Source organism: Rhinolophus sinicus, linkage group LG07 (genome assembly GCF_036562045.2).
Source record: "Rhinolophus sinicus isolate RSC01 linkage group LG07, ASM3656204v1, whole genome shotgun sequence".
In the NCBI taxonomy this organism is placed as follows: domain Eukaryota; kingdom Metazoa; phylum Chordata; class Mammalia; order Chiroptera; family Rhinolophidae; genus Rhinolophus; species Rhinolophus sinicus.
This window is the reverse complement of record NC_133757.1, coordinates 14592690-14618705: the sequence shown is the minus strand read 5'-3', so window position 1 is coordinate 14618705 and position 26016 is coordinate 14592690. Positions and strand designations below refer to the sequence as shown.

At 42.6% G+C, this 26016-nt stretch overlaps 1 protein-coding gene across 37 annotated transcripts in view; it reads left to right on the top strand.

Annotated features, from left to right (window-relative positions):
* The first annotated feature begins 21151 nt into the window (after positions 1-21151).
* The window catches only part of TCF7L2 (transcription factor 7 like 2), a 192289-nt gene continuing 187424 nt past the window's right edge, over positions 21152-26016 (top strand). For 11 of the 37 annotated variants that reach the window (XM_074339043.1, XM_074339044.1, XM_074339041.1 and 8 more), the window contains exons 1-3: positions 21155-21859; positions 22138-22204; positions 22413-22537. In XM_074339043.1, the coding sequence (XP_074195144.1) occupies positions 21671-21859; positions 22138-22204; positions 22413-22537 (381 nt within the window). In that variant the 5' untranslated portion in view covers positions 21155-21670. Of the gene's footprint in view, positions 21860-22137; positions 22205-22412; positions 22538-26016 lie in introns of all 37 variants that reach the window. The other 26 variants (XM_074339035.1, XM_074339034.1, XM_074339037.1 and 23 more) reach the window with 4 other exon arrangements.

Below are 26016 nucleotides of genomic sequence, written 5' to 3'. Positions count from 1 at the left end.
ATCCAAAGTATCTGAGACATTGAGTCAGAACCACGCCACTGGAATGGAGGGCTTGAAAAGGCAATGGGACCAGAATTTAGTGTGATCTTCACTTTTGGCCATCTTTTAACTACGTGTGTTCTAGGTTAGTCCAGAGCTGGGATTAGTATGTAGGTAGAGTTGAGCCTGTACGAAGGAGAAATTATCTCTACCTTCATAGAGGGAAATATTTTTAAATTAAATTTATTGGGATGACATTGGTCAGCAAAATTACATAGGTTTCAAGTGTACATTTCTATGATACATCACCATAGATTTGATCCTCTTTTCCCTCTTGTACCACCTCCCCTCCCCCCTTACCCACTAGTAACCACTAAACTGTTATCTGTGTCTATGAGTTTTTGTTTCTTTGTTTTGTTCCTTTGTTGCTTTCAGTTTTATATCCCAATATGAGTGAAGTCATACGGTTCTTGACTTTTTCTGTCTGATTTATTTTGATTATCATAATAATCTCAAGATCCATCCATGTTGTTGCAAATGGCAGTGTTTCATCTTTTCTTATGGCCAAGGAGTATTCCATTGTGTATATATACCACATCTTCTTTATCCAATCATCTAGCAAAGGGCACGTTTGTTGTTTCCATGTCTTGCCCACCATGAATAATGCTGCAATGAACATTGGGGTACATATATCTTTACAGATAAATGTTTTCAGATTTTTTTGGTAGATACCCAGAAGAAGGATTCCTGGGTCATATGGTAATTCTTTTGTGTGTATGTGTGTGTGTGTGTGTGTGTGTGCGCGCGCGCGCGCGCATGCGTGAATATGGAGAGAGGCAATCTTATGCTGCAAAAGACCTAACTCTCTGATGGCTTATAGCTTACAAATAATTTCTTTCTACTTTTTTTTAATTAAAGTTTATTGGGGGGACAATTGTTAGCAAAGTTACATAGATTTCCGGTGTACAATTCTGTATTACATCATCTATATATCACATTGAGTGTTCACCACACAGAGTCAGTTCTCCTTCCATCACCATATATTTGATACCCTTTACCCTCATCCCCCCTTACCCTCTGATAACCACTAAACTATTGTCTGTGTCTATGAGTTTTTGTTTCTTCATTTGTTTGTCTTTTTATTGTTGTTTTCAGTTTTATATACCACATATCAGTGAAATCATATGGTTCTCGACTTTTTCTGTCTGACTTATTTCGCTTAGCATTACAATCTCAAGATCCATCCATGTTGTCACAAATGGTCCTATTTCATCTTTTCTTATGGACAAAGGTAATTCTATTCTTAATATTTGGGGGAACCTCCATATTGCTTTCCATAGTGGCTGTACCAATCTACATTCCCACCAGCAGTGTATGAGGGTTCCTTTTTCTCCATAACCTCTCCAACACTTGTTATTATTTGTCTTGTTGATGATAGCCATTCTAACAAGTGTGAGGTAATATTTCATTGTGGTTTTGACTTGCACTGCCCTAATACCTAGTGAAGTTGAGAATTTTTTCATATATCTGTTGGCCATTTGTATGTCTTCTTGGGAGAAGTGTCTGTTCAGGTCCTCTACCATTTTTTAATTGGATTGTTTATTTTATTGTTGTTGAGTTGTATGAGTCCTTTATATATTTTGAATATTAGCCCCTTATTGAAGGCGTTGTTTGCAAAGAAGGGAAATATTGACGAATAGGAGACTGATTTTTCTGGCCCCATTTTCTCCCTGAAAATGGACCCTGACATCTATGGACAGTAGCTATTGGAAGTCTCTTGGGAGCCTCTGAACTTAAGCAATAAGAATCACATCACTGGCCCCTTTACCTGATTCCCCATAGCTCCTGGAATAAAGACCCAAATCCCTAACCCCACCTCTGAGGTCTTGCATGATCTAGCTAGGGGCCCTAAGTATAATTTAGGTGTACCGTGGACAAGTGCACTTGGCCGAGGGGTGAGTGAGGGCTGAAATCCAGTGCTCACTACACTTGCCAAGCCATGTGCCCCAGGTCCTTGCTTGCCCTGAGGGGGGGTGCCTTTTCTAGTGTCACTGGGCTGTTCTGGGTCTAGCCCTTGCTCCCTTTTCAATTTTCAGCTCACAGAGAAGTGCTCCAAATTGTGTGTGCTCTTTTCCACTGATTTTCTCCTAGTGCCCCATATACACGGCTACCCACAGCTACAGAACGAAACACCCCAACACGTAATGGTTTCAAATGACAATATGTATTTTGCTCACAAATATGCAATTTGGCAGGGCCTGGTTGGGGTAGTTCATCTCTGCTCCACTTCACATCAGCTGCAGTAGCTCAAAGGCCAGGTCTGGAATCATCTGAAGGCTCATGCACTCACGTGTCTGGAGGGTGACACCCTTTGCCAGCTGGGTCTTCAGCTGGGACTTTTCCATGTGGCTTCACGGCTGCCTCACAGCATGGTGGCTATGTCTCAAAGGATCAAGGAGAAGATTTTTAGATTTAGTCTAGGAAGTCATACAGCATCACCTCTGCAGTAGCCACAGGCCTCTTGATCGATGAATCTGAGGGTCATGTTGTAGGAAGACCTGTGGGGTATCCCACTGTGATGCAGTCAGTCATTATTGGAAATACAGTTGGACACACACACACCTGCTTCCTCCCATGGGGCCTTCACACATTCTGTTTCCTCTACCTGCCACATCCCATCCCCTCGTTTCCTAAGTAAGGCCCACTCATTCTTCATAGCTCAGCAGAGTCATCATTTTTTCAGGGAAGGCTTCCCAAGCTCCCAGATCAGGTCAGTTTCCCCTAGTTTATGATTTCTGATTCGCATCACAGTTGTATTTCACATCTTTGTAAAATATGCTTTGTAATTCTTATCACAGTTACCTTTTACGTATATATATATACACATATATACATATATACATATATATATATATATTCGTAAAAGGTAACTGTGATAAGAATTACAAAGCATATTTTACAAAGATGTGAAATACAACTGTGATGCAAAAAGTCAGAAGATTAAATCTGCAAACTTTCCATCGTGTAAGCACATGGTGGAAAGTTCATGAACTTAATTGTCTGACCTCATATGTTTAATCGTGTGTGTGTGTGTGTGTGTGTGTGTGTGTGTGTATGCAGAACAGACAGAGATGTGTGGAAGACACAAAGAGATACACACACCAATGTGTCTCGGTTAGATGCTAAGTCCCACATAAAGGGGAACTGCAGAGTTTGGCTTTGCTCATCACTCTATCCTCAGTGCCTAGTATAGGGACTGGGATACAGTAGGTGATCACATATTTACTGAATGAGAAAAATGCATGAATGCCCAGGCTGGATTTTGGAGCCCTGTGTGCTAGGCTATGATTTGCTGATGGCTGTTGTTATCCCTGGGGGACATCCATTAAATCCAGGCAAGAAGAGAGATTCAGAGAAAGATACGTCTGCGCTTGATGCTGGAGCAGCAGTTTAGCTTAACTTTGGGGCCTTCGCAGTGTTAATCTCTATAGAATGAATCTGTCTTGTCTAGCTCCCACAGACCTGCTTACAAAGGTACTGCTTTCATTTCATTTGTCTCTACACAGCAGCCCAGGTAGTTCCAGTCTTCCAAAAGGAATTAGGGGAGACTTGGACTATTTGGCAAATACAACACTAATGAATAGTTTCCAGGTGGGAGCCAGCCCCGCCTCCAGCTCCTTTGTCAGTCAGAGCGGGAGAGACCTCCAACCTGTCCTGACTTTGCACCAGGATTAACAAGACACTCTCTGCTAGGGTGTGCATAGATTCCTTCACCAGGCAAAGGATCAGGAGCTTAAGCCCTAATTATGGAGGAGGAGAAAACGGGGGCAGAGTCTGCAATAGATAGGAAGGCTTTCCTGAGGGGGCATGGAGAAAGAAACAGAAAGCTTCATAACCAGTTTTCTGTGAAATTAAAACTCCATGACACATGTGCCCACAGCTTGCAGAAGATTTACAAATATCTCTGCAAGAAGCAACAGAGACACAACAAATGTGGAGAGACCAGGTGAGGAGTGGAAATCACATTCCTTCTACACCTGCTGGGGAGGGGGGTGAACCCAGGAGCCCAGGCTTCCCAAAGACCACACCCACATTCTCATGGAAAATAAGACCTAGCTGGACCATCAGCTCTAATGCATCTTTTGGAGCAAAAATTAATATAAGATCCAGTATTATATTATATTATATTATATTATATTATATTATATTATATTATATTTATGACCCAGTCTTATTTAAGACCTGGTATTATATTATACCCGGTCTTATGTTAAAATAACAACCGGTCTTATATTAATTTTTGCTCCAAAAGACGCATTAGAGCTGGTGGTCCTGCTAGGTCTTATTTTCGGGGAAACATGGTATGCTTGGACCCCAGCTTCTGAGGGCCTAAAAGCAGCACAGGCCTTGGCCCATCTGTCCCAGGCAAAATCTGTGCACCTTGAAGGGAAAGAAATCTAAAAATCATGAAGTAACACCTGAGATGCATAGCAGCAGCTCTTAACCTTTTTTTTGTGTGCCATGGTCTCATCTGGCGACCTGATAAAGAGTATGGACACCTCAGAGTCCATATATATTTTTAAATGCATTAAATAAAATATATAGGATTGATTGCAGACTTCCACTACTGACCAAGATTGTAAAGGGATCAGATTTAGCCTCCTGCCTGAAACAAGTAAAAAGCCACACAAAGTATATGAAACAATCGTTTTGAAAACATTGACTATCAGTCAACAAAAGGCAGTGATTCCCTGAAAGGTGGGAAACAAATTAGGTGAGCACTGTGTATTGCCCAACTTTCTTACTGCCTGGAGTTGCCAAACTGTGTGCAAGGACAGGGGGCTGCTAGTCTCCCTGAGTTGAAGAGAAGTGGAGACGAAGGGGAGGCCAAAGTGGCTGGGCTTTGCAAAGCAGAATACCGAAGAGAAGAGCCACACAAAGAGAACTCTAGAGATCCACAGAGAGTCTCCCTGGAATCTTCGGCTGAGTGATCAGCGCGTGTGTGTGTGTGTGTGTGTGTGTGTGTGTGTGTGTGTGTGTGTGTGTGGAAACTGCTCAAGGCCAGGAAAAGAGCCACCTGAAAGGATTAGAGGAAATAATTCTTGGAGCTCACGTAGAATCAGGTACAGTCCCTCATGCTATCTTATCAACTAGACTAGAAAACAGAGCATCAGGTAAAGGACTCAGAATGGGTTTGTCTCGGTAGTTGGGAAATTGTAGTTCTAAACTAAATGCCGTTTTGCTCTCACCCAACAAGGTTTTTAAAAAGACCAAAAAAACGGATTCCAAGTAAGTTAACCATGTCTCAGAACAAAGCCAAGAGTATTTAGAATACTTATAAGAATACAAAAATATCCAATATCCAAAAAGGTAAAATTCATATTGTCTAGCATGTGATAAAAAGTTATCAGGCATGTGAAGAAGCAGGACAGTATAACCCATAATGAGTGTGAAAATCAATCAATCAAAACTGATTCAGAAATTATACCAATGATAGATTTAGTGTACAGAGACTTTAAAACAGCTATATTCAAGAAACTATAGGAAAGAGTGAGCATATTAAGTAAAGACATCAAATACACACACACACACACACACACACACACACACACACAGGGTGCCAAAAATTGTATACACATTTTGAGAAAGGAAAAAACTGTATTAAAATTGTAATACTCAACATATAGTGATAACAAAAAAAGATGAATACAAGTCACATTTGAGTTCTGCAATTATAAGAGGTGCTCAAAGTGGTTACCATCAGCATAATTTTAATACAGTTTTTTTCTTTCTTAAAATGTGTATACATTTTTTTGGCACCGTCTCTGTGTGTGTGTGTGTGTGTGTGTGTGTCCTATTTGAAATTCTAGAGATGAAAACTATAATATGTGAGATGAAAAATATACTAGATGGGATTAATAGCAGGTACACACTGTAGAAGAATAATTAGTGGACTTGTAAACATAGCAATAGAAACTATCTACAATAAAACAGAGGAAAAAAGACCTTCAAATATAGACAAAGTATCATTGAGCTATGAGACAACTTCAAGCAGCCCAAAAATATATAATTAAGAGTCCCCAAAGGATAAAATATTTGAAGAAATAATGATCAAAAACTTTTCAAATTTGATGAAAAATATAAACCCAAAGATCCAAGAAGCTCAAGAAACATGAATACATTACACCACCAAGGCATATCTTAATAAAATTGCTTAAAACCAGTGAGAAAAAGAATACATTTAAAAGCAGCCAGAGGTAAATACATACATACATACATACATACATACATACATACATACTTACATACATACCACTACACACATAGGAACAAAGATAAAGACGACAGTACAATTCTTTTCTTTTCAGAAACACCACAAGCCAGAAGACAGTGGGTAAAATCTTTAAAGTACTGAAATTAAGCTAAACTAAACTAAATTAAACTACAACAAAATAAAATAAAACAACCTACACTGGCAACTTAGAATTCTGTGGTCAGCGAAAATATCTTTCAGAAACACAAGTGAAATAAAGACTTTTTGAGACTTACGAAAGTTAAAAGAATTCATCACTAACAGACCCATCTTATAAGAAATGTTAAAGGAAGCCTCTCAAGAAGAAGGAAAATTATATATCAGTTGGAACAGACCTACACAAGGAATAAGAGTACCAGAAATGTTAACTACATGGGTAAATATAAGACTTTTTCCTTATTATGTAAATATTTGAAAAAGATATTTGACTGCTCAAAGCAAAAATACTAATAATATATTGTGAGATTTATAATATATGTGGTGGTTAAATATGTGACAACGATCACACAAAGGCTGGATGAAGAGAAATGGAAGTACATTATTATAAGTTCTTATACTATACATACAGAGGAATAATAGCAGTTGGAGGTAGACTGTATTATGTTAAAGATATATACTATAAAGCAATATCAAAACAATGCAGCAAAGAGTTACAGGTAATAATCCAGCACAGGTGATAAAATTAAATCATAAAAATGGTCATTTAATCCAAAAGAAGGAGAAAAAAGGAGTGAAGAGATATGACAAAAATAAAACAAATAGCAAGATGGTAGCATAGCAATACTCATATTAAATGTAAATCGTCTAAACACTCCAATTTAAAGGCAGAAATTGTCAGATTGAATAAAAAAGCAAGACTTAACTATATATAATACCTACAAGATGTGACTTTTAGTGTAAAGATACACAAAGACGTTAAAAGCAAAAAGACTGAAAAATGTATGTAATGCTAACAGGAATTGAAAAAAAGCTAAAGTGGCTAAATTAGCATCCAAGTAGATTTAGTAGCAAAGAATATTACCAGAAATAAAGAGCATCATTTCATAACTGTATTTCTATATATTAGCAAATAACAACTGGAAATTGAAATGTAAGAAATAACATTTAACTAGCGTGAAAATATATGTTATGGACTAGCACCAAATATGAAATACTTAGGGATAAATCTGACAAAAATGTGTAAGATCTGTACACTAAACACTGTGAAATTTTGTTCAAACAAGTTAAAGAAGGTCTAACTCTTCATTCCTGAGGTGGACATAATGACTTCCTTCCAAAGTGTACAGTACGGAAAGATGGAAAAAAAGAGAGTAACGTGACAATAGAGAAGGCTGACAAAACACCACCTCTGCCAGAAAATCAAGGACAACATCGAATGTCATAAATCATGTTAATATATGTATGCTTGATAGGATGTGATGAAAATGGCATTGTACCCCTGTGGTTTTCCTCCCAATAACCCACATCCCTAGTCTTATGAGAAAAACATCAGAAAAATTCTAACAGTGAGGCACCCTCCAAAATACTTGGCCAAGACTCCTCAAAGCTGTCAAGGTCATCAAAAACAAGGAACGGTGGAGAAATTGTCATAGCCAGAAGGAACCTAAGGAGAGATGACAACTAAATGTGATGTGGCATTCTGGATGTGATCCTGGAACAGAAAAAAGGACTTTGGGTAAAACAAAGGAAATTTAAATAAACTATGGACTTTAATGAATACTATTATATTAATAATCGTTCATTAATTGTAACACATGTCATACTAATGTAAAATATCAGCAACAGAGGAAACTGGATGCAGGATAAATGGGAATCTCTGTACTACTCAATTTTTCTGTAAATCTAAAACTGTTTTAAAAATTAAAGTCTATAAAAAAAAAAAGCTGAAGGCCTAAATAAATGAGGAGATTTACCATGTTAATGGGTGGGAAGATTCAATTTTGTTAGGATGTCCATTTTCCCCAAACTGAAGTATAGCAGGGAAAAGGAAACTATTGTCTGTAGTCCAAATCCAGCCCACCACCTGTTTTTATAAATAGCATTTTATTGGAACATAGCCACACTCATATGTTTCTGTGTTGACTATGGCTGTTTTCATGCTGCAAAGACAGAGTTGAATAGTTGCAACAGAGACTGTATGGTCTAAAATATTTACTATGTGACCTTGTATGGAAAGGTCTAAGCCAATGCAATGCCTATTAAAATCCCGGGAGGCTGTTTTGTAGAAGCTGATTTTAAAATTCATATAAAAATGCGAAAGACTAAGAAGAGCTAAAACAAGTTTTGAAAAGAAAAAAGTTGGAGGATAACACTATCTGACTTGAAGACTCATTATAAAGTTGTAGTAATTAAGACAATATGGTATTAGTGTAGAGGTAGGTAAATAGGTCCATAATACGGGAAATACGTTTGGGCCTAGTCGTTATTTGGAGAATTATAGATTTGGGGTTTTTTCAATTATATTTTATTACAATTTATTTCTATTATATAAGTAATTTGTGCTTATATAGTTAAGAATGTTTAAATACCAAGTTAATAATTTTGGAAAAAGGGTCCCAGTTACTGCTAATACTATTCCAGTTTGTTGCTCACATTTATAATAGAAGGAAACACTAAATTTCAGTGGGAGTTCAGTAAAAATAAAGATACAGTGTTTTTTCTCAATGTTCACAGACCGCTGATTTGCGTTTGTATCAGGAAGTCCTGGAAAGCCTTTGGGATCAAGCGAGGTAAGAGGTTCAGTTCAGCCTGCACAGGTAGTTCTCAAAAATGGCATTTCCCTGTTTTCCCCTTCCTTTCCTCAGTGGGGTTGACTGCCCTAGGAAAGAAGAAGAAGAAGAATTGTAATAGTAATAATAATAATAATAATAATAATAATAATATTAGGCCTGGGCCTGGAAACCTGTAGCATGCTTCTTCAGGAGGATGCATGGATATGCACACGCTACCCCCTTGACTTATTCTCCAGAACAGATCTCAACAGCCATCCCTATGTCAGAGATGAAACATTTCCTTCATAAAGGCCAGCTCCAGCTGCTTGCAGGGAAAGCAAGCTGGAGCCCACAGAGCAGGTACTTTATCTACTGGAAATTAAGTCGAGCAGCGTTAGAGCCGGGAGTTGCTAGGGGCCCCTTGGCTCAGCTATGGAGACTATAACAGTTCCCTTTGGTTCCAGCACCTTCTATGAGCCATGATCACAGTAGTTGACCCTCCTGAATCCTTTGTGTGTGAAGGAGTCAGGTTTTTCCTGTTGCATTTCCAGTGGGAGCCACTCCAAGTGACTGGACAACGCGTCTTTGCCACCACTGACTTGGCTGGAATGTAGGTCTTACTTGGCTCAGAGACCTGCAACTCACAAATGATCCAGACTTTAGTCTCTCTCTTTGAACCTTCCATCAGGACCGTCCCAAAAGAGTAACCCTTGGTGAGCATGCTCTCCATCGTCCTGCCCAGATGCTGGAGGACAGGTATGAAGCCCCAGCCTTAGAAGCAAATCTAGGCGGACTCCGCTCCTAACTAACGGGAACCTGAGGAGACACGGTGGGCGGGGAGCAGAAGCCATATGTGGATCTGGGCAGAACACGTGGAGCAAGATGCTGGACTGGGAGCGCCGAGAAAATAACTGTCATGCTAAGTTCAAGTTTTACTTTTTTTTTTCCTCCAGGAAAATTGGTCTTCCTCTTTAATATTGAGCCTCCGCTTGTCATGATGCTGCTGGCCTCACTCAAATGGAACCCACACCCAAAATAAAATGCCCCAGCATGAGTGGGCCGCGCCGAAGACCCTGTACATGGAGCACCCGTGAAGATGCTTAGGAATTCTTTATCGGATTGAATGAACCTATCTAATGATGATATTAATGAATATGAACATATATTCTGTAGGATTATGAAACTGGGAAATAATTTAAAAATTAATAGGATGGTACATACCGTAGACAAAAAAAAAGGTCTGGTAGATCTAAATGTGAAAAATACAATGAAAATTATTCTGGAAGGTAAGATAAGAGGTTATTTTTATGATCTTAGGTAAAGATGTCTTAAACAATACACACACAAAAGCAATAACCATTAAGATGAGAGTGAAAAGACAAGCCACAGAAAGGGAGAAGATATTTGCAAAACCTCTGTCTGACAAAGGACTCATATCTAAAGTATGTAAATAATTGTTACAAATCAATAGGAGAAAGACAACTCATTTTTTTAAATGGGCAAAAGACTTAGGCATTTCACTAAAGAGAACATCTAAATGGCCAATAAACGTGAAAAGATTCTCAACAGCATTAGTCATCAGGGAAATGCAAATTAAAAGCACAATGAGATACCACTACACCCTCACCATGAGAGTGGGGAAACTGAGAATTCCAGGTGAAGCAACTGACTCTCTCTGTATGTTCTTGAATAAATTGGTTCAACAACTTTGGAGAAATTTGGTACTATCTAGTAAAGCTGAACACATGCACCCCCGATGTCACAGGAATTATACTCCTAGGTATGTACCCAATAGAGATGCATTCATATATTAACAAAAAGATATGTACAAGAATATTTATAGCAGCCCTGTCAGTCTTGTCTAAAAACAACCCCAAGTTTCATCTACAGAAGAATGGATAAATAAATTCATATTCATTGTATATATATGGATTTATAATATACAATAAGTATAAATGTATTTCCTATTGTACACAGTAGAATACTATATAGTCATGAAAAAGAACTGTTGCTATATTGTCGACTCTCATGGAGATAATGTTAAACAAAAGAATCAGGAACCAAAAGAATACATACTAAATGATTCCATTTCTATGATATACAAGAATAGGGAAAACAAATCTAGAGTCATAAAAGTCACAATAGCGGTGCAGGCCATATAGTTACATTTGAATTTCAGATTAACAACAAATACTTTTTTTATTATAAGTATGTCCTTTGCAATAATTTTATTTGCTTAATTTGGCAACCCTACTTGGGGGTGAGGGTGGTTATACTGACTTGGAGGGCACACTAGGATTGCTTCTGTGGTTTAGGTAATTTATTATCTTGATGCAGATGATAGTTACATGGGTGTGTCTGTTTCTAAAAATTCATCAAGGTGAATGTTTAAGATTTTTGCACTATACTATATGACTGTTATGCTTCAACAACAAATTTTAATAGAGAGGTAGAGTGATATATGAAGGGTCAGGAGTCCTGGTTTCAAATCCTAGCCCTTAAGTGAGTTTGGTCCAGTTTTGCCCAGTCTCAGTTTTTTCATCTGTAAAATGGAAACAATTTTTATAAGGGCTATTATTCTACTAACTCCATTTTATGCACGAGGGAATGGAAGTGTGGGAGGTGAAATACTTTGTTTAAGGTACCCCAATAGGTGAGGGGCATGGACAGGTTCAAACCCATCATTCTAGTACCCACATAGTTCACCTCCACACCCTACTGCCTGCTTATTGGAAAGTGCTTCTAAAATTTTAAAAGACTCAACAAACATAAAACTTTACTTATGATTATTTAGGGCAGGAAATTTTAATAAAAAGTCTAGACAGCATTTGTAAAAATTTAAGTGTGAGTGCATTTTCCTGGTGAGAGAAATTTAACCTTGCTTCAGATTCTTGAAGGGGTCTCTGACCCTAGGAAGTGCACAGTTAGACGATTCCCTCCCCCTAGGAAGTGCAAAAGTTAGAAGATCCCCTGCTCTAAAGGAGATGAACCAGCCCAGAGTAACCCGTAGTAGGAACCTTGACCGGACCCAGTCCCTGAGGTCTGTGACCTGGAATTCTCACCTTTTGACAGAGCTTCCTTCTTTCTTTCCTCTCTAGCCCCAGGCAAACCACTTTTCCTGGGAGCCACCTCTCAGTCGCCTCCCATTTGAAAAGCAGGGGCCAAAGGGTGGGAGGGTGGCCCGCTGCCCTCATCAGGGAGTCGTGTCCTTGCTTAATTAGTGTTTGCAAAAGGCTGCGTATTGTTAGATTACTAGACAATCGAGATGAAGCCTTGGGGGCTTTTGAAATCTGTCAGGTGCTGCCCTCCCTAACTGGGCGGGAGGGACTTGCCTGGAGGGAAAGAGAGAGCACTATAGCTGAGGACTCTTAGGGTGGGTCTGGCTCCCTCCCAATAGACAGCACCACAAAGAAATCCTAAAGAGCCTTGGCTGTAACTGCCCAGCTTTGTCTTTGGTGCTTAAAGCCACCATTCCAGACGTGTTTGTTTTGCGTTTAGGCACCTTTCCTTTTACAATGCAATTACCTTTGAGAAGAGTAACTAGGAAGGATAGAATAACAGTGATAAGAGCTAAGGTGTACTGGGCTAAATTCTGGCATTTGACCTCCATCTGGAGAGTGGAGGCAAGAAAGGAAATCTGAAAACCTCTGTGATCAAGGCAATTTTACATGTTATTTCACTGAATCCTTATGATAGCACTCAGACGTAGTTGGTGTTATGTCCCCATTTTACAGATGAAGAGAGTCAGAATGATTTATGGTAGGGCCCCAGGTCACACATTCATACATGACAGAGCCAAGATTTAAACACTTCTGGTGAGACCAAGATGCCCTCTTCTGCAGGGCATAGGTTCTCAACAGAGTGGAGGTGGTGCAGTTTGAAAAAACTCCCCAGGCCATTCTGATACAGCCCTTGGTTGGCTGGGGGGAAGAGGGGATGGTGGGCTCCCTCAGTAGTCAGAGAACTGACTTAACTAAAGTGCATGAGTTTATCTTATTCCTTCTAGAGAGGGGGTTCAGTGTAGAACAGTGGTTCTCCACTGGGGATCATTTTGCTCCCCCTTCAAAGGGAACATGTGTCAATTGCTGGAGACATTTTTCTTGACTTGGGGGTGGGGAGGTACCACTGTCAACCAGTGGGTAGAAACCATGGATGCTGCTCAATATCTGACAACCCACAGGACAGCCTTGCACAATAAAGAATTATTCAGCCCCAAATGTATTTTGGAGTGAGGGAGTGAGAAAGGAGGAAAACAGGTGAATAAGCCCTGGGCATCCCAGAAAAAGTATAAGTGAGGGGAAGATTGGGTGGGCCCTGAAGGCAAATGTTATCTATTTCACAATATATCTGCGGGCTAGGTGTGAGTTTTGCCTTAAAGGAAACGACTTATATTTTTGCTAAGATCTTTATACCCTCAGAATATCATAGAAAAATGGTGGAGGTGATTCGGTTGTCGGGTTAAGCCAGGAGCCAGTAAGGAAAGAAGACCTGGACTTACAATCAGGAAACTTGAATTCCAGTCATGGCCTGGTGATTACCAGCTGTGTACTACTGGGCAAACCTGGGTCTCATGGAGCCCCCGTTTCCTTACTGATAAAATGGGGATGATTACAGTTGACCTTTGAACAACATGGGTTTGAATTGTGTGGGTCTACTTATATGTGTTTTTTTCCCCAATAAATACGTATAATGCTATAAATCTGTTTTCCATATATATATATATATATATATATATATATATATATATATATATATATATATATATATATTTTTTTTTTTTTTTTTTTTTTTTTTTTTAAGGAGGGCACAACTCACAGTGGCCCATGCGGGGATCCAACTGGCAACTTGGTGTTATTAGCACCACGCTCCAACCAACTGAGCTAACCGGTCACCCCTCCTTATGATTTTCTTAATAGTTTTTTTTTTTTTTTTTGCTCTAGCTTAGTTTATTGTAAGAATACAGCATATAATACATATAGCATGTAAAATATGTGTTAATTGTTTATGTTATTGGCTTGGTTTCCAGTCAACAGCAGACTATTAGTCAAGTTTTGGGGGAATCAAAGGTTACACATAGGTTTTCGACTGCACAGGGGTTGGCGTCTTTAACCTCCATGTTGTTCAAGGGTCAAGTGTATATTTGCCCTTTTAACCTCACAAGGTGTTTTGAGTAGCAAGAGGGACATTGAGTGAGCAAAGGCTTTGTAGAAGGGTGAGTCCCTTATAGGACAGAGGATGCTGTCACAGTGACAACTGCATGCAGGGCTCTGAGCACATTTTGGGTGCGTGGGGTTCATTATTTTTAAATTAAAGGAGTGAAATGGGATCCTTTGTCATCCATGTGCTTTGAAACTCAAGTATGAGAGTAAATTTGACAGAGCTTTAAAATTATATATTTAGATGCAATGTACATAACAGCTACCTTGAAATAAATACCCCCAGTTTGAGCGAAGAGCAGGAGGAAAGTCAAAGCATTTACTTGTTAAAATAGAAAGAAGAGCATATCTTTCTTTCTGATTATGCAAGTAATCCATGCTCAGTTGTTAAAACAAAACAAAAGCAGATAGTATAGAAAAGCATAAAATGAATGTAAAAATTACCCAAAATTCTATCGTCAAAAAAAAACAAGTGCTTGATCATTTGGAGCACATCCTGTTAAATACTTTAAATAAACTATTATACTTTTTTTTTTTTTTTTTTTTTTTTTTTTAGAAAAGAACTCTACTGTACCTGCAGTTTTGTAGCCGGCAATGAAATAACATGAACAGCCAGAAAGACACATTAGAAAGATTCTTCTTATATAGAGGGGTATACAAGGTTCCTTCAAAGAAGAAAAGGCTGAAAGACACTGACATCAGATCCTTCCCTAAGGAATGCCTCATCTGGCTTCCAGATAGTCATCACCTTTGCTGTTGGGGGATGTGGGTGGGCAGCAGGGCCTGGTGGGGTTAGGAGGGTCTCCCAGGTACATAGACACCACAAGACCCCCAACCCCTGATGGACACTGGGAGGAAGGAAAAGGGTGCGTGGGTGGGGCCTCCGCTGGTTCTTCCCCACCCAGGACTTGGGTTTCTCTGGGGAGCAGAGCCCTTGGCTGGGTGAAAGCAAGGGATGTGCATGCTTGTGCTGTGAACAGACCATCAGGGACCTGGGCTGTAGCTAGAAAGCAGGGGAGACGTAGGGTCTGAGTATACAGGCATAGAGAAAGACCACATCGCCACGTGAGGGGTCGCTGGGAAGGGCACCTGTGCTCCTTATGGGCTTTGGGGTCATTATACTCTTTCACTCTCAGCATCCTGGAACCTTTAAGAAATAACGATTAATGCCTTCCCTGCAGCTCTAGGTATTTACAGTGTGCCCTCAGGCAACCAAGAGCCGGAGTTTGCTCAAGATGACAGTCAACCGGAAGCCTCGCTCCTTGTTGCTGAACCCTGTGCTGCAGGCTGTTGTCTATACTGCGATCCACACACACTCTGGACCTCAGAACTCATCATTAGTCCTTCTTCCCTTTCCTCGTCCAAGGGAGTGTTTCATTAGGAAATGTGATCCACTAATGTCATTGGAATTCATAGAAGCAATTGGGACTTTTGCAAGGGGGTGGGGGGAGCTGATTTTAATCCAGTCTCAAGTGATTTGATCAACAGATTTAGTCCTTCCTCAAGGACAGACTTGAGCTCAAAGATGCTGTGGATTCCTGGGGGTACCAAGCCCGACATCTTCACACTCTGGACCTGGGAGTCTCCTTGGATCCTTCACGTCCTCCATTCCATGATGCTTTGGGGCATAAGCAGGTGTGTCAGCCCACACCTAGGTAAATTACAAGGGGGAATAATGCTATTGTCCTCTCCTGAAATTTCACCTGCTCTGTCCCTTGAACAGACGTAGACCACCTTGTGAGATTGCTCAATATTGGCTGATATTGCCTCTGCCTCGATTTAAAGCGCCCATGTTTCTGTGGAGGGGCTTTGGTATCCGGGACACTTCTGAGCATAACAATGGGTTTGAGCAGGCACGGATGCTCCATAAAAAAGGATGGGGTCACTGAAGCTATTTTTCTTAAAAAAAGAAAAGAAAAGAAAACCTCAGGCATTTTAATATGTTAAATACACCCTCAATTATTATTTCTAAAGACTTCTACAAATCAACCTAGATGAAACTTTTTTCACCCCTTTCCTGCCTTTTACCCCCTTCTCAGAAACATTTAGACCTACCCTATGGCAATGAGTATCAGGAACTCTGCCCTGTATATCAGGGTAGCACAAATAATTCAGCATAAAGCAGCCGGTTCCTGTAGCCTGGCATTAGGGTAAGTATATCTTAAGAAAGTTCTTATGCAGACTTGGCTTCAGGCAATAAAACGTCATAGACGTATAACTGTAGCAAGCGAAATTTCTAGGGAGCAAATTAGGCTGAAAACATCTTCTAGAGACAGCTAGAAAGGAATCGTACACCACCCCAAAATAAGGCAAGTTATGCAGTAAATGTTTCATTTATTGGCCTTCTTCCATTACTATTAGGGTTAAAAGACATCTTGTCAATAGGAAAGGTATATTTATGGAGGACTGATGTCTTTCGAAAGGCTGTCATAAATGCCTTTAGCAGTAGTGATCAGCTTGTGAAGACAAGTGATGAAACCCTGTACAAATGCATACATCTCCCCATTAACCCTTGGATCATCAGGCATTATTGTCACTTTATTACCTGAACTTGTCATTAGCTGAAGCAAGGTGATCAAGCCAGGCACTGCAGAAAAATGCCAGAACAGAACCATGTTCCTCAGGGTTTCAAGAAGAGGGTGTGTGCCTTTCCACATCCCTTGACAGAATCACTGGGAGGAAGTACAAGGCTGCCTGTGAAGTGGGCCCTTTTTACCTACCTCTTCTTCCTGCTAAAATTGAAACCTCTTAGGTGTCCAATTTTTAGTGTTCCTCTGTTGGCTAAGGGAGTAGCTTTCCTCAAGGTCTAAATAAGGAACCATCACTCATGAAGAACAAAAAGTAAACAGAAACTATCACAGTGAAATCAGGACTTTGGCTTCTAAACATTTCCCCATTTTATAGCTTCCTTATGTTTTCAGATTCTTTTTTTGGCTTCCCTCAGTCAGCACACTCGCTGCATAGATAAGTCCAACACAGTGGGTAACAGATCATCCATCTTGGAGTCTGGATCTTTAAAGAAAAATCACACAGAACACATCTATACACACACGCACACATGTACGCATCACTGTCAAGGGTAATTTAGTAGAATCTTGCCGAGCGATTGGGGGAGCTGAATATGGTTGTCAACATGTATCCTGTGCTTCTGGTGAATCTGAGCAGACTATCCTTGTTTCTCCTAAATTCCAAAGCCAAACTTCCAATATAGTTTGTCCCTTTGCAGGTGCACTGGTGGACCTCTTTGCATAATGGGGTGGGGGCTGAAACTATGGAATCATGGAGTCCGAATGCTATAAAGGACCTAAGAAAACACCCAGTTTAACCACCTCAACTGCCAGGTGCAACAGGATGAAGGGGTCTCAGGTAACATGACCTGTTTTTGCCATCCCCATCAAGCACATTCCCATTTTTCAGAGGGCACCTAACACTCTGCCATAACGCCCCACGAGGAACCCACGCCTGAAAGGTGGTTTATATAAACTTCTTTTCAGATTCTGCAACACGGATGAACAAGGAAGAACCCCCGGGAGACGTAAAATGCATATTACTACTATCAACATACATCCACAGAGAAAGATTTAACAGAGGGATGGCTGAAGGGGAGGAGCAAAAAGAGAAAGGAAGCAGAAAGGCAGTGGCTGAACAGGGGGCGGCGTAGAAAGAAAGGGAGGCTGAGGGACAGTCCACCTAGAGTGCAGGACCTGGGTTGGCCCAAGGAATAGGCTCCCAAGGAAGGCCACACCTTCTCCCCCAGCCCTGCCCAGCCCCAATGTGCATACACCAAGGTGGCAAAACGCCTTAGTTCAGGCTAAAAGCAGAATTGGTCTGGTTTCCTCCCTGTGTGTTTCAGAACCGCTTGCTTATTTGGGTAGAACTCTTGGTCCTAGAGACTAGGAGTCTTCGGTATCTAGAGAGAGAAATTGGCTCAACCTGGACACAAGTCAACTGTTCTTTAAAGTTTCACACCAGATCTATAAATCACATGGCATTGTGGGCCAGCCAGATTTTTTTTTTTAATATTACCATGTTTCCCCCAAAATGAGACCTAGTTGGACCATCAGCTCTAATGTGTCTTTTGGAGCAAAAATTAATATAAGACCCGGTCTTATTTTAATATAAGACCGGGTCTTTATAATTTAATATATTAGTATAGTATAACGTAACATAATACAATATATAATATAAAATAATATAATATAATATGACCGGGTCTTATATTAATTTTTCCTCCAAGAGATGCATTAGAGCTGATGGTCCAACTAGGTCTTATTTTGGGGGAAACACGGTATGTTACCTCGCCTTTTGCCAATTGCAGGTTTCATGCCCAAGTCTTCTCCCCACCCCCACCCTGATATCACCTGAAGCCCTTTCAAGAGACTCAGGCATTACTGACCCTCTGAGAGTCTGCTGCTCTCTCCAAGCCTTTCTATGGTACAAAGCAACAAAATTAAATATGGCACATGTGCTATCATGGAATAACTTTTAATTGCTTGACTGAATCAGAGATTTAAAGAAGGAAAGATTCAAGAGTTTCCTTTGAATGAGAAATATAAGAATATGCCAACATATCTGAGGTTGTTGATCATAGGAAGGAAGCCCTTAGTATTTACATATGATAAAACGCTGGCCAGGACATTAAAAACAATAAGTATACTCTTTAAATTTTCAATTCAATATGTTATGAGCTTTTATTATCCAGGCAGTCCTATGAAGGACAGAGTATCTCCTTAGCCAACTTAATTCAGGTCAGGGTTAGCTTAAAAAACAAAATACCACCACACAGGACAAAGAAATTGCCATAAAATTGAGTTACTATATAAATGTGTTCCAGTTTAAGTAAATAAGCCCTTATGATGGGCCTTAGGAAAGTCTACGCTGTACACACACAGACTCAGGCACACTAAGTATACAGGTGACAATTTGCAAATGTGAAAAGCTATGGTCATTCGCTCAATGTGTAAATCTGAAGGCAACCAAGTGAAAAGACTTAAAAAAAGGAAACTGTTAAATCCATTTGTACATGGATTTAACAGTGAAGCATTTCATTCTTCATGTTTTTACTTGGTGTCTTGAAATAATCCCCTTTCTGTCTCCACTCTTCCTCTTAGAAACTGTGCCCGCCTTATTTATTTATGAAGTCTGAAGGTTAGTCCTACCTGCTGAGACTAATTAGTCCTGTGCTTTGTATCCTATTCAATCCTGTCTGATTAAATGTACACATTTGTTTTACTTCTTTTCAGGCTTCTCACTCTGCTTCTGATTTTCTGATTAATATTAAAGTTGGGAGTTACAGTCATTCTCCTCTGTCGCCCTCCCCCCACCACATTCTTATTTTGCCTGTGTCTTACTCTTTAGTGTGCAAATGTGATTGTGAATTTTTTCCATTGCAGGGGAATTCGTGGGCCTTGTCAATCTTGGTATCATTATTTTTAGTAGTCTTCTTCCTGAGACCTTAGCTTATAAAACAGTTTTGCTGAAACCCCAAACTCTTCTAAATGTTATGTGGTAAATTTGTTTTCTTTTGGAAATCTTAGGTGCTAATAATGGGCTGGCGGAAAAGCAGGTGAGATATTTTTAGGGATGGGTGGGATAATTTAACACATCATGGATTCTAGACCAATACTGTTCCTTATAGACAATTTGCTAATTCCTATCGATATCCTTTTTTTTTTTTTTCTGACTCTTTCTGTCCCCTTTTCTTGTAGTTTCCAGGCTACTTTTCACTGCATATTGGTAAGAAAATGAATATTCTTGCTCCATCCGCAGGAACACAGTTTTGGAAGCCAGGCCTTCTCCTCTTTAACATAATTCTGTTCCCCATTTTGTAGCAAATCAATCTGCTCCCCGGGAGAGTGCCTAAAAATCAACAAATAAATACCTGCCTCAAACCCCAGGTTTTCCATCTCCTCCCTGAGGTCTTCCAGCATCAGCTGGGTTAGCAATTTCCTGCCAGAGCCATCTACATCTTGATTATTTGGTCACTCTTTCCCGGATTTCATTTCAGACCCCCTTGGAGAAAGACTCCAGCACCTCTGATCCCAGAGGTTGGTGAACTTTCAGTTTTATTTTCCCTGAGGGTGTTAACGCCCAAACTTTTCACCTCCAAAGTCAGAAAGGACTTTGAATCCTAGCTTACTTCCTACCACCTCCGACGTCAGTTAAAAAAAAAAACACACAACACTCTATATTTAAAAGTATCATGTATTTTTCCTTAAAGATATTTTTAATGTCCCTAGTAAACACTAGAGTATTTGATTGTTTTTTGGATAAAAAGTCATCTTGGCATATTTATTCTAGTGAGACGTTTAATGAAATGATTCACTATTAATAAACAAAAAAGGGAGGGAAGACCTCGTGAGTTAATGGTTTCTTTCACTGCAGATGACCAGGAACTCTGCCCAGCCCTACACTTCCCCAAGCCCTCTGAAAGTGGAGGGCTGATCTTTTCTTTTGACCAACCACTTCTGTTACATACCGCCCAAGGGTGGCTGATTTTACTGCTGGATTAACCACTAAGCACCCCCCGCCCCCCCACACATCCCTTCCCCACAATACTCTCCTCCTCTTTCCTTCCTTAAGACTTATTTCTAATATTTCTAAACTGCACTTTTTCTGGGCCTCTCCCCATCCCCGCCCCCCAAGTGGGCTTTCCTTCCGCCTTCCTAGGCTTGGATTCCTGACTCGGTCGCCACCCCCTTCCCCTCCTCTCCCACTCCGCATTGTCTTTCTGAAGCCGTCCCCCTCCCGGAGCAAGTCCCGGTCCCCTCGCCCAGACTCCCGGGCTCGCACACTCAAGCGCAGGCCTCTCCCCCAGAACACTCCTCCCTCCGTCTCTCTCCCTCCTCCTCCCCCGCCCCTCTCCTCCTCCCTCTCCCGGCGCCCGAAAGGATCATTGTTAGCCGCCCCCGCCCCGCCCACCCCGGCTGTTTATTTATGCACACGTCACCCGCACAGCCCCGCCCCCCGGCATCTCATTAAGCGAGTGTGTTCCTCTCGCCCTGTCAATAATCTCCGCTCCCAGACTACTCCGTTCCTCCGGATTTCGATCCCCCTTTTTCTATCTGTCAATCAGCGCCGCCTTTGAACTGAAAAGCTCTCAGTCTAACTTCAACTCACTCAAATCCGAGCGGCACGAGCTCCTCCTGTATCTTCGGCTTCCCCCCCCTTTGCTCTTTATATCTGACTTCTTGTTGTTGTTGGTGTGTTTTTTTTTTACCCCCCTTTTTTATTTATTATTTTTTTGCACATTGATCGGATCCTTGGGAACGAGAGAAAAAAGAAATCCAAACTCACGCGTGCAGAAGATCTCCCCCCCCTTCCCCTCCCCTCCTCCCTCTTTCCCCTCCCCAGGAGAAAAAGACCCCAAAGCAGAAAAAAAAGTTAACCTTGGACTCGTCTTTTTCTTGCAATATTTTTTTTTGGGGGGCAAAACTTTTTGGGGGTATTTTTTTTTGGCTTTTCTTCCTCCTTCATTTTTCTTCCAAAATTGCTGCTGGTGGGTGAAAAAAATGCCGCAGCTGAACGGCGGTGGAGGAGATGACCTAGGCGCCAACGACGAACTGATTTCCTTCAAAGACGAGGGCGAACAGGAGGAGAAGAGCTCCGAAAACTCCTCGGCAGAGAGGGATTTAGCTGATGTCAAATCGTCTCTAGTCAATGAATCAGAAACGAATCAGAACAGTTCCTCCGATTCCGAGGTAGGAAAAGCCCCTCGGGCTGGTGGGGTTTTTAATCTATTTCCTGGGCTTGGCAAATGTTGCTTAAAGGGAAGAAATCGGGGCTGGGGGCGGCGGCGGGGCGCCGCGGGGCCGGACGGGCGGCGTGTGCGTGCGGTGCCACCATTGCAAAAACTTGTAACCCTGTTTTTGTTTCCCCCCCCAAACCCCCCGACCCCGCTGGTTCTTTTTCTCCCCCTTTTCCCCTCCTCTGCGTGGCGTTTGCCCCTCGCCCTCCCCACCTCCACCCCTCCGGGAAGGCGGAAAGACGGCCTCCGCCTCGCTCCGAAAGTTTCCGAGATAAATCCCGGGAAAGTTTGGAAGAAGGTGAGTACGCCCCGCGCGCCCCGCAGCCGCCCGGAGCTGCCCCCCGGGCCCGCCGCCCCGCGCGCCCCGGCCCCGTGTCCCGCTCGGCCCGGCCGTGCGCCGGCCGGGCCGGGGCGCCCGGCCCCTTGGGCCACTTTCTAAAAGTTTCTCCTCGCTCTCTCCCGCTCCGCGCGGCCGCCGCCGTCCCCTCGCCGCCCCGCCATGTTAGCGGCCAAGAGGCAAGATGGAGGGCTCTTTAAGGGGCCACCGTATCCCGGCTACCCCTTCATCATGATCCCCGACCTGACGAGCCCCTACCTCCCCAACGGATCGCTCTCGCCCACCGCCCGAACCGTAAGTGCCTCCGCGCCCGGCCCCCGCCCGCTGCCCGCCTGCCCGGCCCCGCATGCGGCCCCTGCCCTACCCCCTCCCTCCTCCTCCCCTCCCTCCCCCTCCCGCCTCCTCCCCTCCCCGCCTCCCCTCCCCCGCTCGTGGCCCAGGCCGCCCGAAACTCTCCAAACTTTTCTGCCTTTTGTGGACTGGATTTGTTTGCACTTCGCCATGTTCTTGCTTTCAGTTTGCTGCTTTGTGATGTTGGGGAGACCTTTCTTTACAAGCAGAGCTTTGTTGGGGGGAATACAATCAGAAGAACTTTTTTTTTTTTTGCGCTCTGATTGCCCCCTCCCCCTTTGGTGGTGTTGTTTGTTTCTTCACCCTGGGAAGATGACTGTGTGGCTCTTTTCTTTTCTCTCTCTTCCTTCCCTCTTCTGTGGCGTCTTGGGCTTTCCCCGGTTAACCCCTTGGCTGCCGCCGCCGGGACTCAGTAACTGGGCTGCGCCGGTCGCGCGGGGTAGAGAGTGGATTTTGCTCCAGGCGTTGGACTTGAAAACTAGCGAGCGAGCGCGCGCGCGGAGCCCGGGGCCCTGGAGAAGCGCCTCGGCTTTCTCTTTCGGCCGGTTATTTATTTAGCTTTCTAGTGGTGATAGCCGGCTCTCAGCCCTCCTCCTCCTTTGCCCTGGAAGGTCACGCTTGGCAGATTGGTCCCATTGCAAACTTGCGGGCTCTGGGCTTCCTCTCCTTTGGCTACCCTGCAGGGCCGCGGGCGCCCTGGGCGCTGTGGCGGGCTGGACTGCCCGGCCGCTGGCTGCGGGCTCTCCCGGGCCGCGCGGGGTGGGAAGGTCCCTGTGGCCCGGGTTCTTGGTTTGTGGGCAGGCGGGATGGCCTCCTCCGAGCGGACTCGATGTATTTCTAGGGAATTTTGGTGCCTTGGGGCTTAGAGCGGGGTCTGCGCTCACTAGCTCCATGAAGGCCCTCAGTGGGCCCTGGGGACCAGGGACCACGCAGTGCGGGCCAAAGGGGGTGCAGAGGGCGAGGGAGGCCAAGGACGCTTCTCCTTCAAGCGAGTGGGCTGCTGATCGCGGGCCTTCCAACTTTGGGGGCCCCAGAGCGGCGCGGGGTGCCCAGGTCCGGGGCGCTTCTCATTGCGAGCGTTCGGTGCCTACCCCTGACATTTGTTAATAAGGCTTATCCCCTTCCCAGACCGGCCTCTGCCCCCTGCCCTCGTCCTGAACCCCTACCCCCCACTCTCTAAAATGCCTGGATTGCGAATCTCTAGACGCAATCTCTCGCCGTTTGTGCCTGGTTTCCCGGAATTGTCATTTGCACCTTCTCTAGTTTGGACCCCTACCCCTTATTTACACACACACTACTTTTGTTTTTTCTTTTTCGGTAACTTGAGAATAGCAATTTGAAATAATGCACCCACTGTTCAGCAGCCGTGGATTCGGTGCTAATGGCCGAGGGCTTGCCAGTCGGGAGTCGATCAGATCTACAAGTGTTTTTAAGTATTAAAATATTAACTATCAGGTTTGACTTGTTTTGGGGCCCTGGCAAAAATGGCAAGGGCATGCTAGACCGGTCATTTTTTATGGCTAGGAATGAGAAATAATTATTCTCCCCTCCCCTGCGCCCAGGCTGCTGCATGCTTGGGAAGCTGGGAGAGTGCTTCAGCCTGACCTCCCTGCAGGGCCAGTTCTTTCAGGCTGCAGGGGCCGGGCTGTGGGGGGGGAAGCACAGTCCGGCGACGTTGTCTCTTTTGGGGGAGCTTGTGGGCATCTGAAACCAGGAGCATTCGGTTCAGAATCCCAGGGTTTGTGTACTCACAAAACCCGACCAAGCAACATTCCAAAGTAACCATGAGAATTTCTTACTCTCATCCCCTCCCCCTACGATGGAAGTCTCCCTGGTGTTATTTTAAAATCCACTTGGCCATCTGAAAGACTCTGAAAGGCCATCTGAATATTGAGCTGTGATGGCGGGCTTGATGGCTTTCTTGACTCTTTGCAAAATCCCTGTCTATGACCGCTGGCAGTCTCGCCATACTGTCTCCAAAAACTTGAGCAGTTGTGTTGTGCTGTAATTAGGAAACAGGGAAATTGTCAGAGGCAAATAAATGACTTCCCGGTGCGAAAAGGAAGGCTCCCAACCATCGGTCCCCTTTGTAGGCATTATAGGAATAGATGGCGTCTCGTTATTTTAATTGTGGACATCGCGGGTGGCCTTGTGCTGTGACATCAGATTGAGTCTAAGAAGACATTTCTGAACTCAGTAGGCAGTTTTCTATTTGCATGTCAAACACCAACCGACATCTTTGTATGCACTGCCCCTTCCGCCTTCCTATCTGTTACCTGGATTAGATTATGTGCTCCAAAATTAAAGTTATTTATTTAGGCCGGGCAGCAGAGCAATGGAAATGAGGACGAGAGGCTGTTGTGTGTCACTCCTGACGTCTTCGATCAGAGGGGCCAGCTTGCAATTCCAGATTTGATACAGCTGCCGGAGGAATCTATAGGCAAGACAGCGGTCTTTTCATGCTCATCTGAAATTCTTAGTGCTTCCTAGAGGGTGTTTTGGAGGGCAAGGTGTAAAGACAAATTAGCTGTGTGCTTTATTCTTTTCCAGACCCTCCTTGTTGGTCGTGTTTTTGCTACATTTTCTGTTACTTATGAGTGTACCTGTAAGCAGCTGCATCCTTTAAGAAGCCAACTCTTTCGATCCCTGATTTCTATTTTTCTATATAAGAATGTAAAGAATTATGGAGTGTCATTAAACCGGCTTATGATGAATAATACATTATCTCAAGAATAATGCTTTAATTGCTGAAGATGACATAAAGCTTGATAGTAATAATTTTATTTTAAACGACAAAGATTTCTGCATAACATTAATTTAGTCTTTGATACAGTAATAGGAACAGCTTTTAAAAAGACAGATTTGAATACAAAAATGCATTAAGGAGAGAGGTCAAGTTAAATAGATGGGAAGTGATAGAACTGCAAATATTAGAATTGTGGTAACATTTGTATGTTAAGAATATTGTTACCATATTAAAGTTGAGAGGAAAAAGTAGTGTTACATTTCTTTTTCCCACCTGCTAAATGAGAAATGGGCATATGGTGGTCGAAATTCCAGTTAGGTTTGAAATTACTTTTTTAGGACTTGATTATTAGAGTTCTTGCATCTTTTATCCAAAGTTATTTGCTTTTCAACTGAGCTATTTGCTACTAGTTTGAACAAATAAATATGCAGCATCTTGAATTCATTTTTGAACTTGGAATCCAGCGTTTAAAGGAAACCAAGAGGGACCTATTCACTGGGATTTTATTTAGCTCGGCAACTTTTCTTTCTGCCTTGTGAAAAATGGATGTTTTCTCCTCACTCAAACAGCATAATCCTTTCTAATACAAAAGATCTGGACCTCGGAGTGTGAAGGGTTAATGGTGGTCCTTCCCTGTTGTCCTCCCACCCCCCACCATCACCCCCCCATTGTTTTG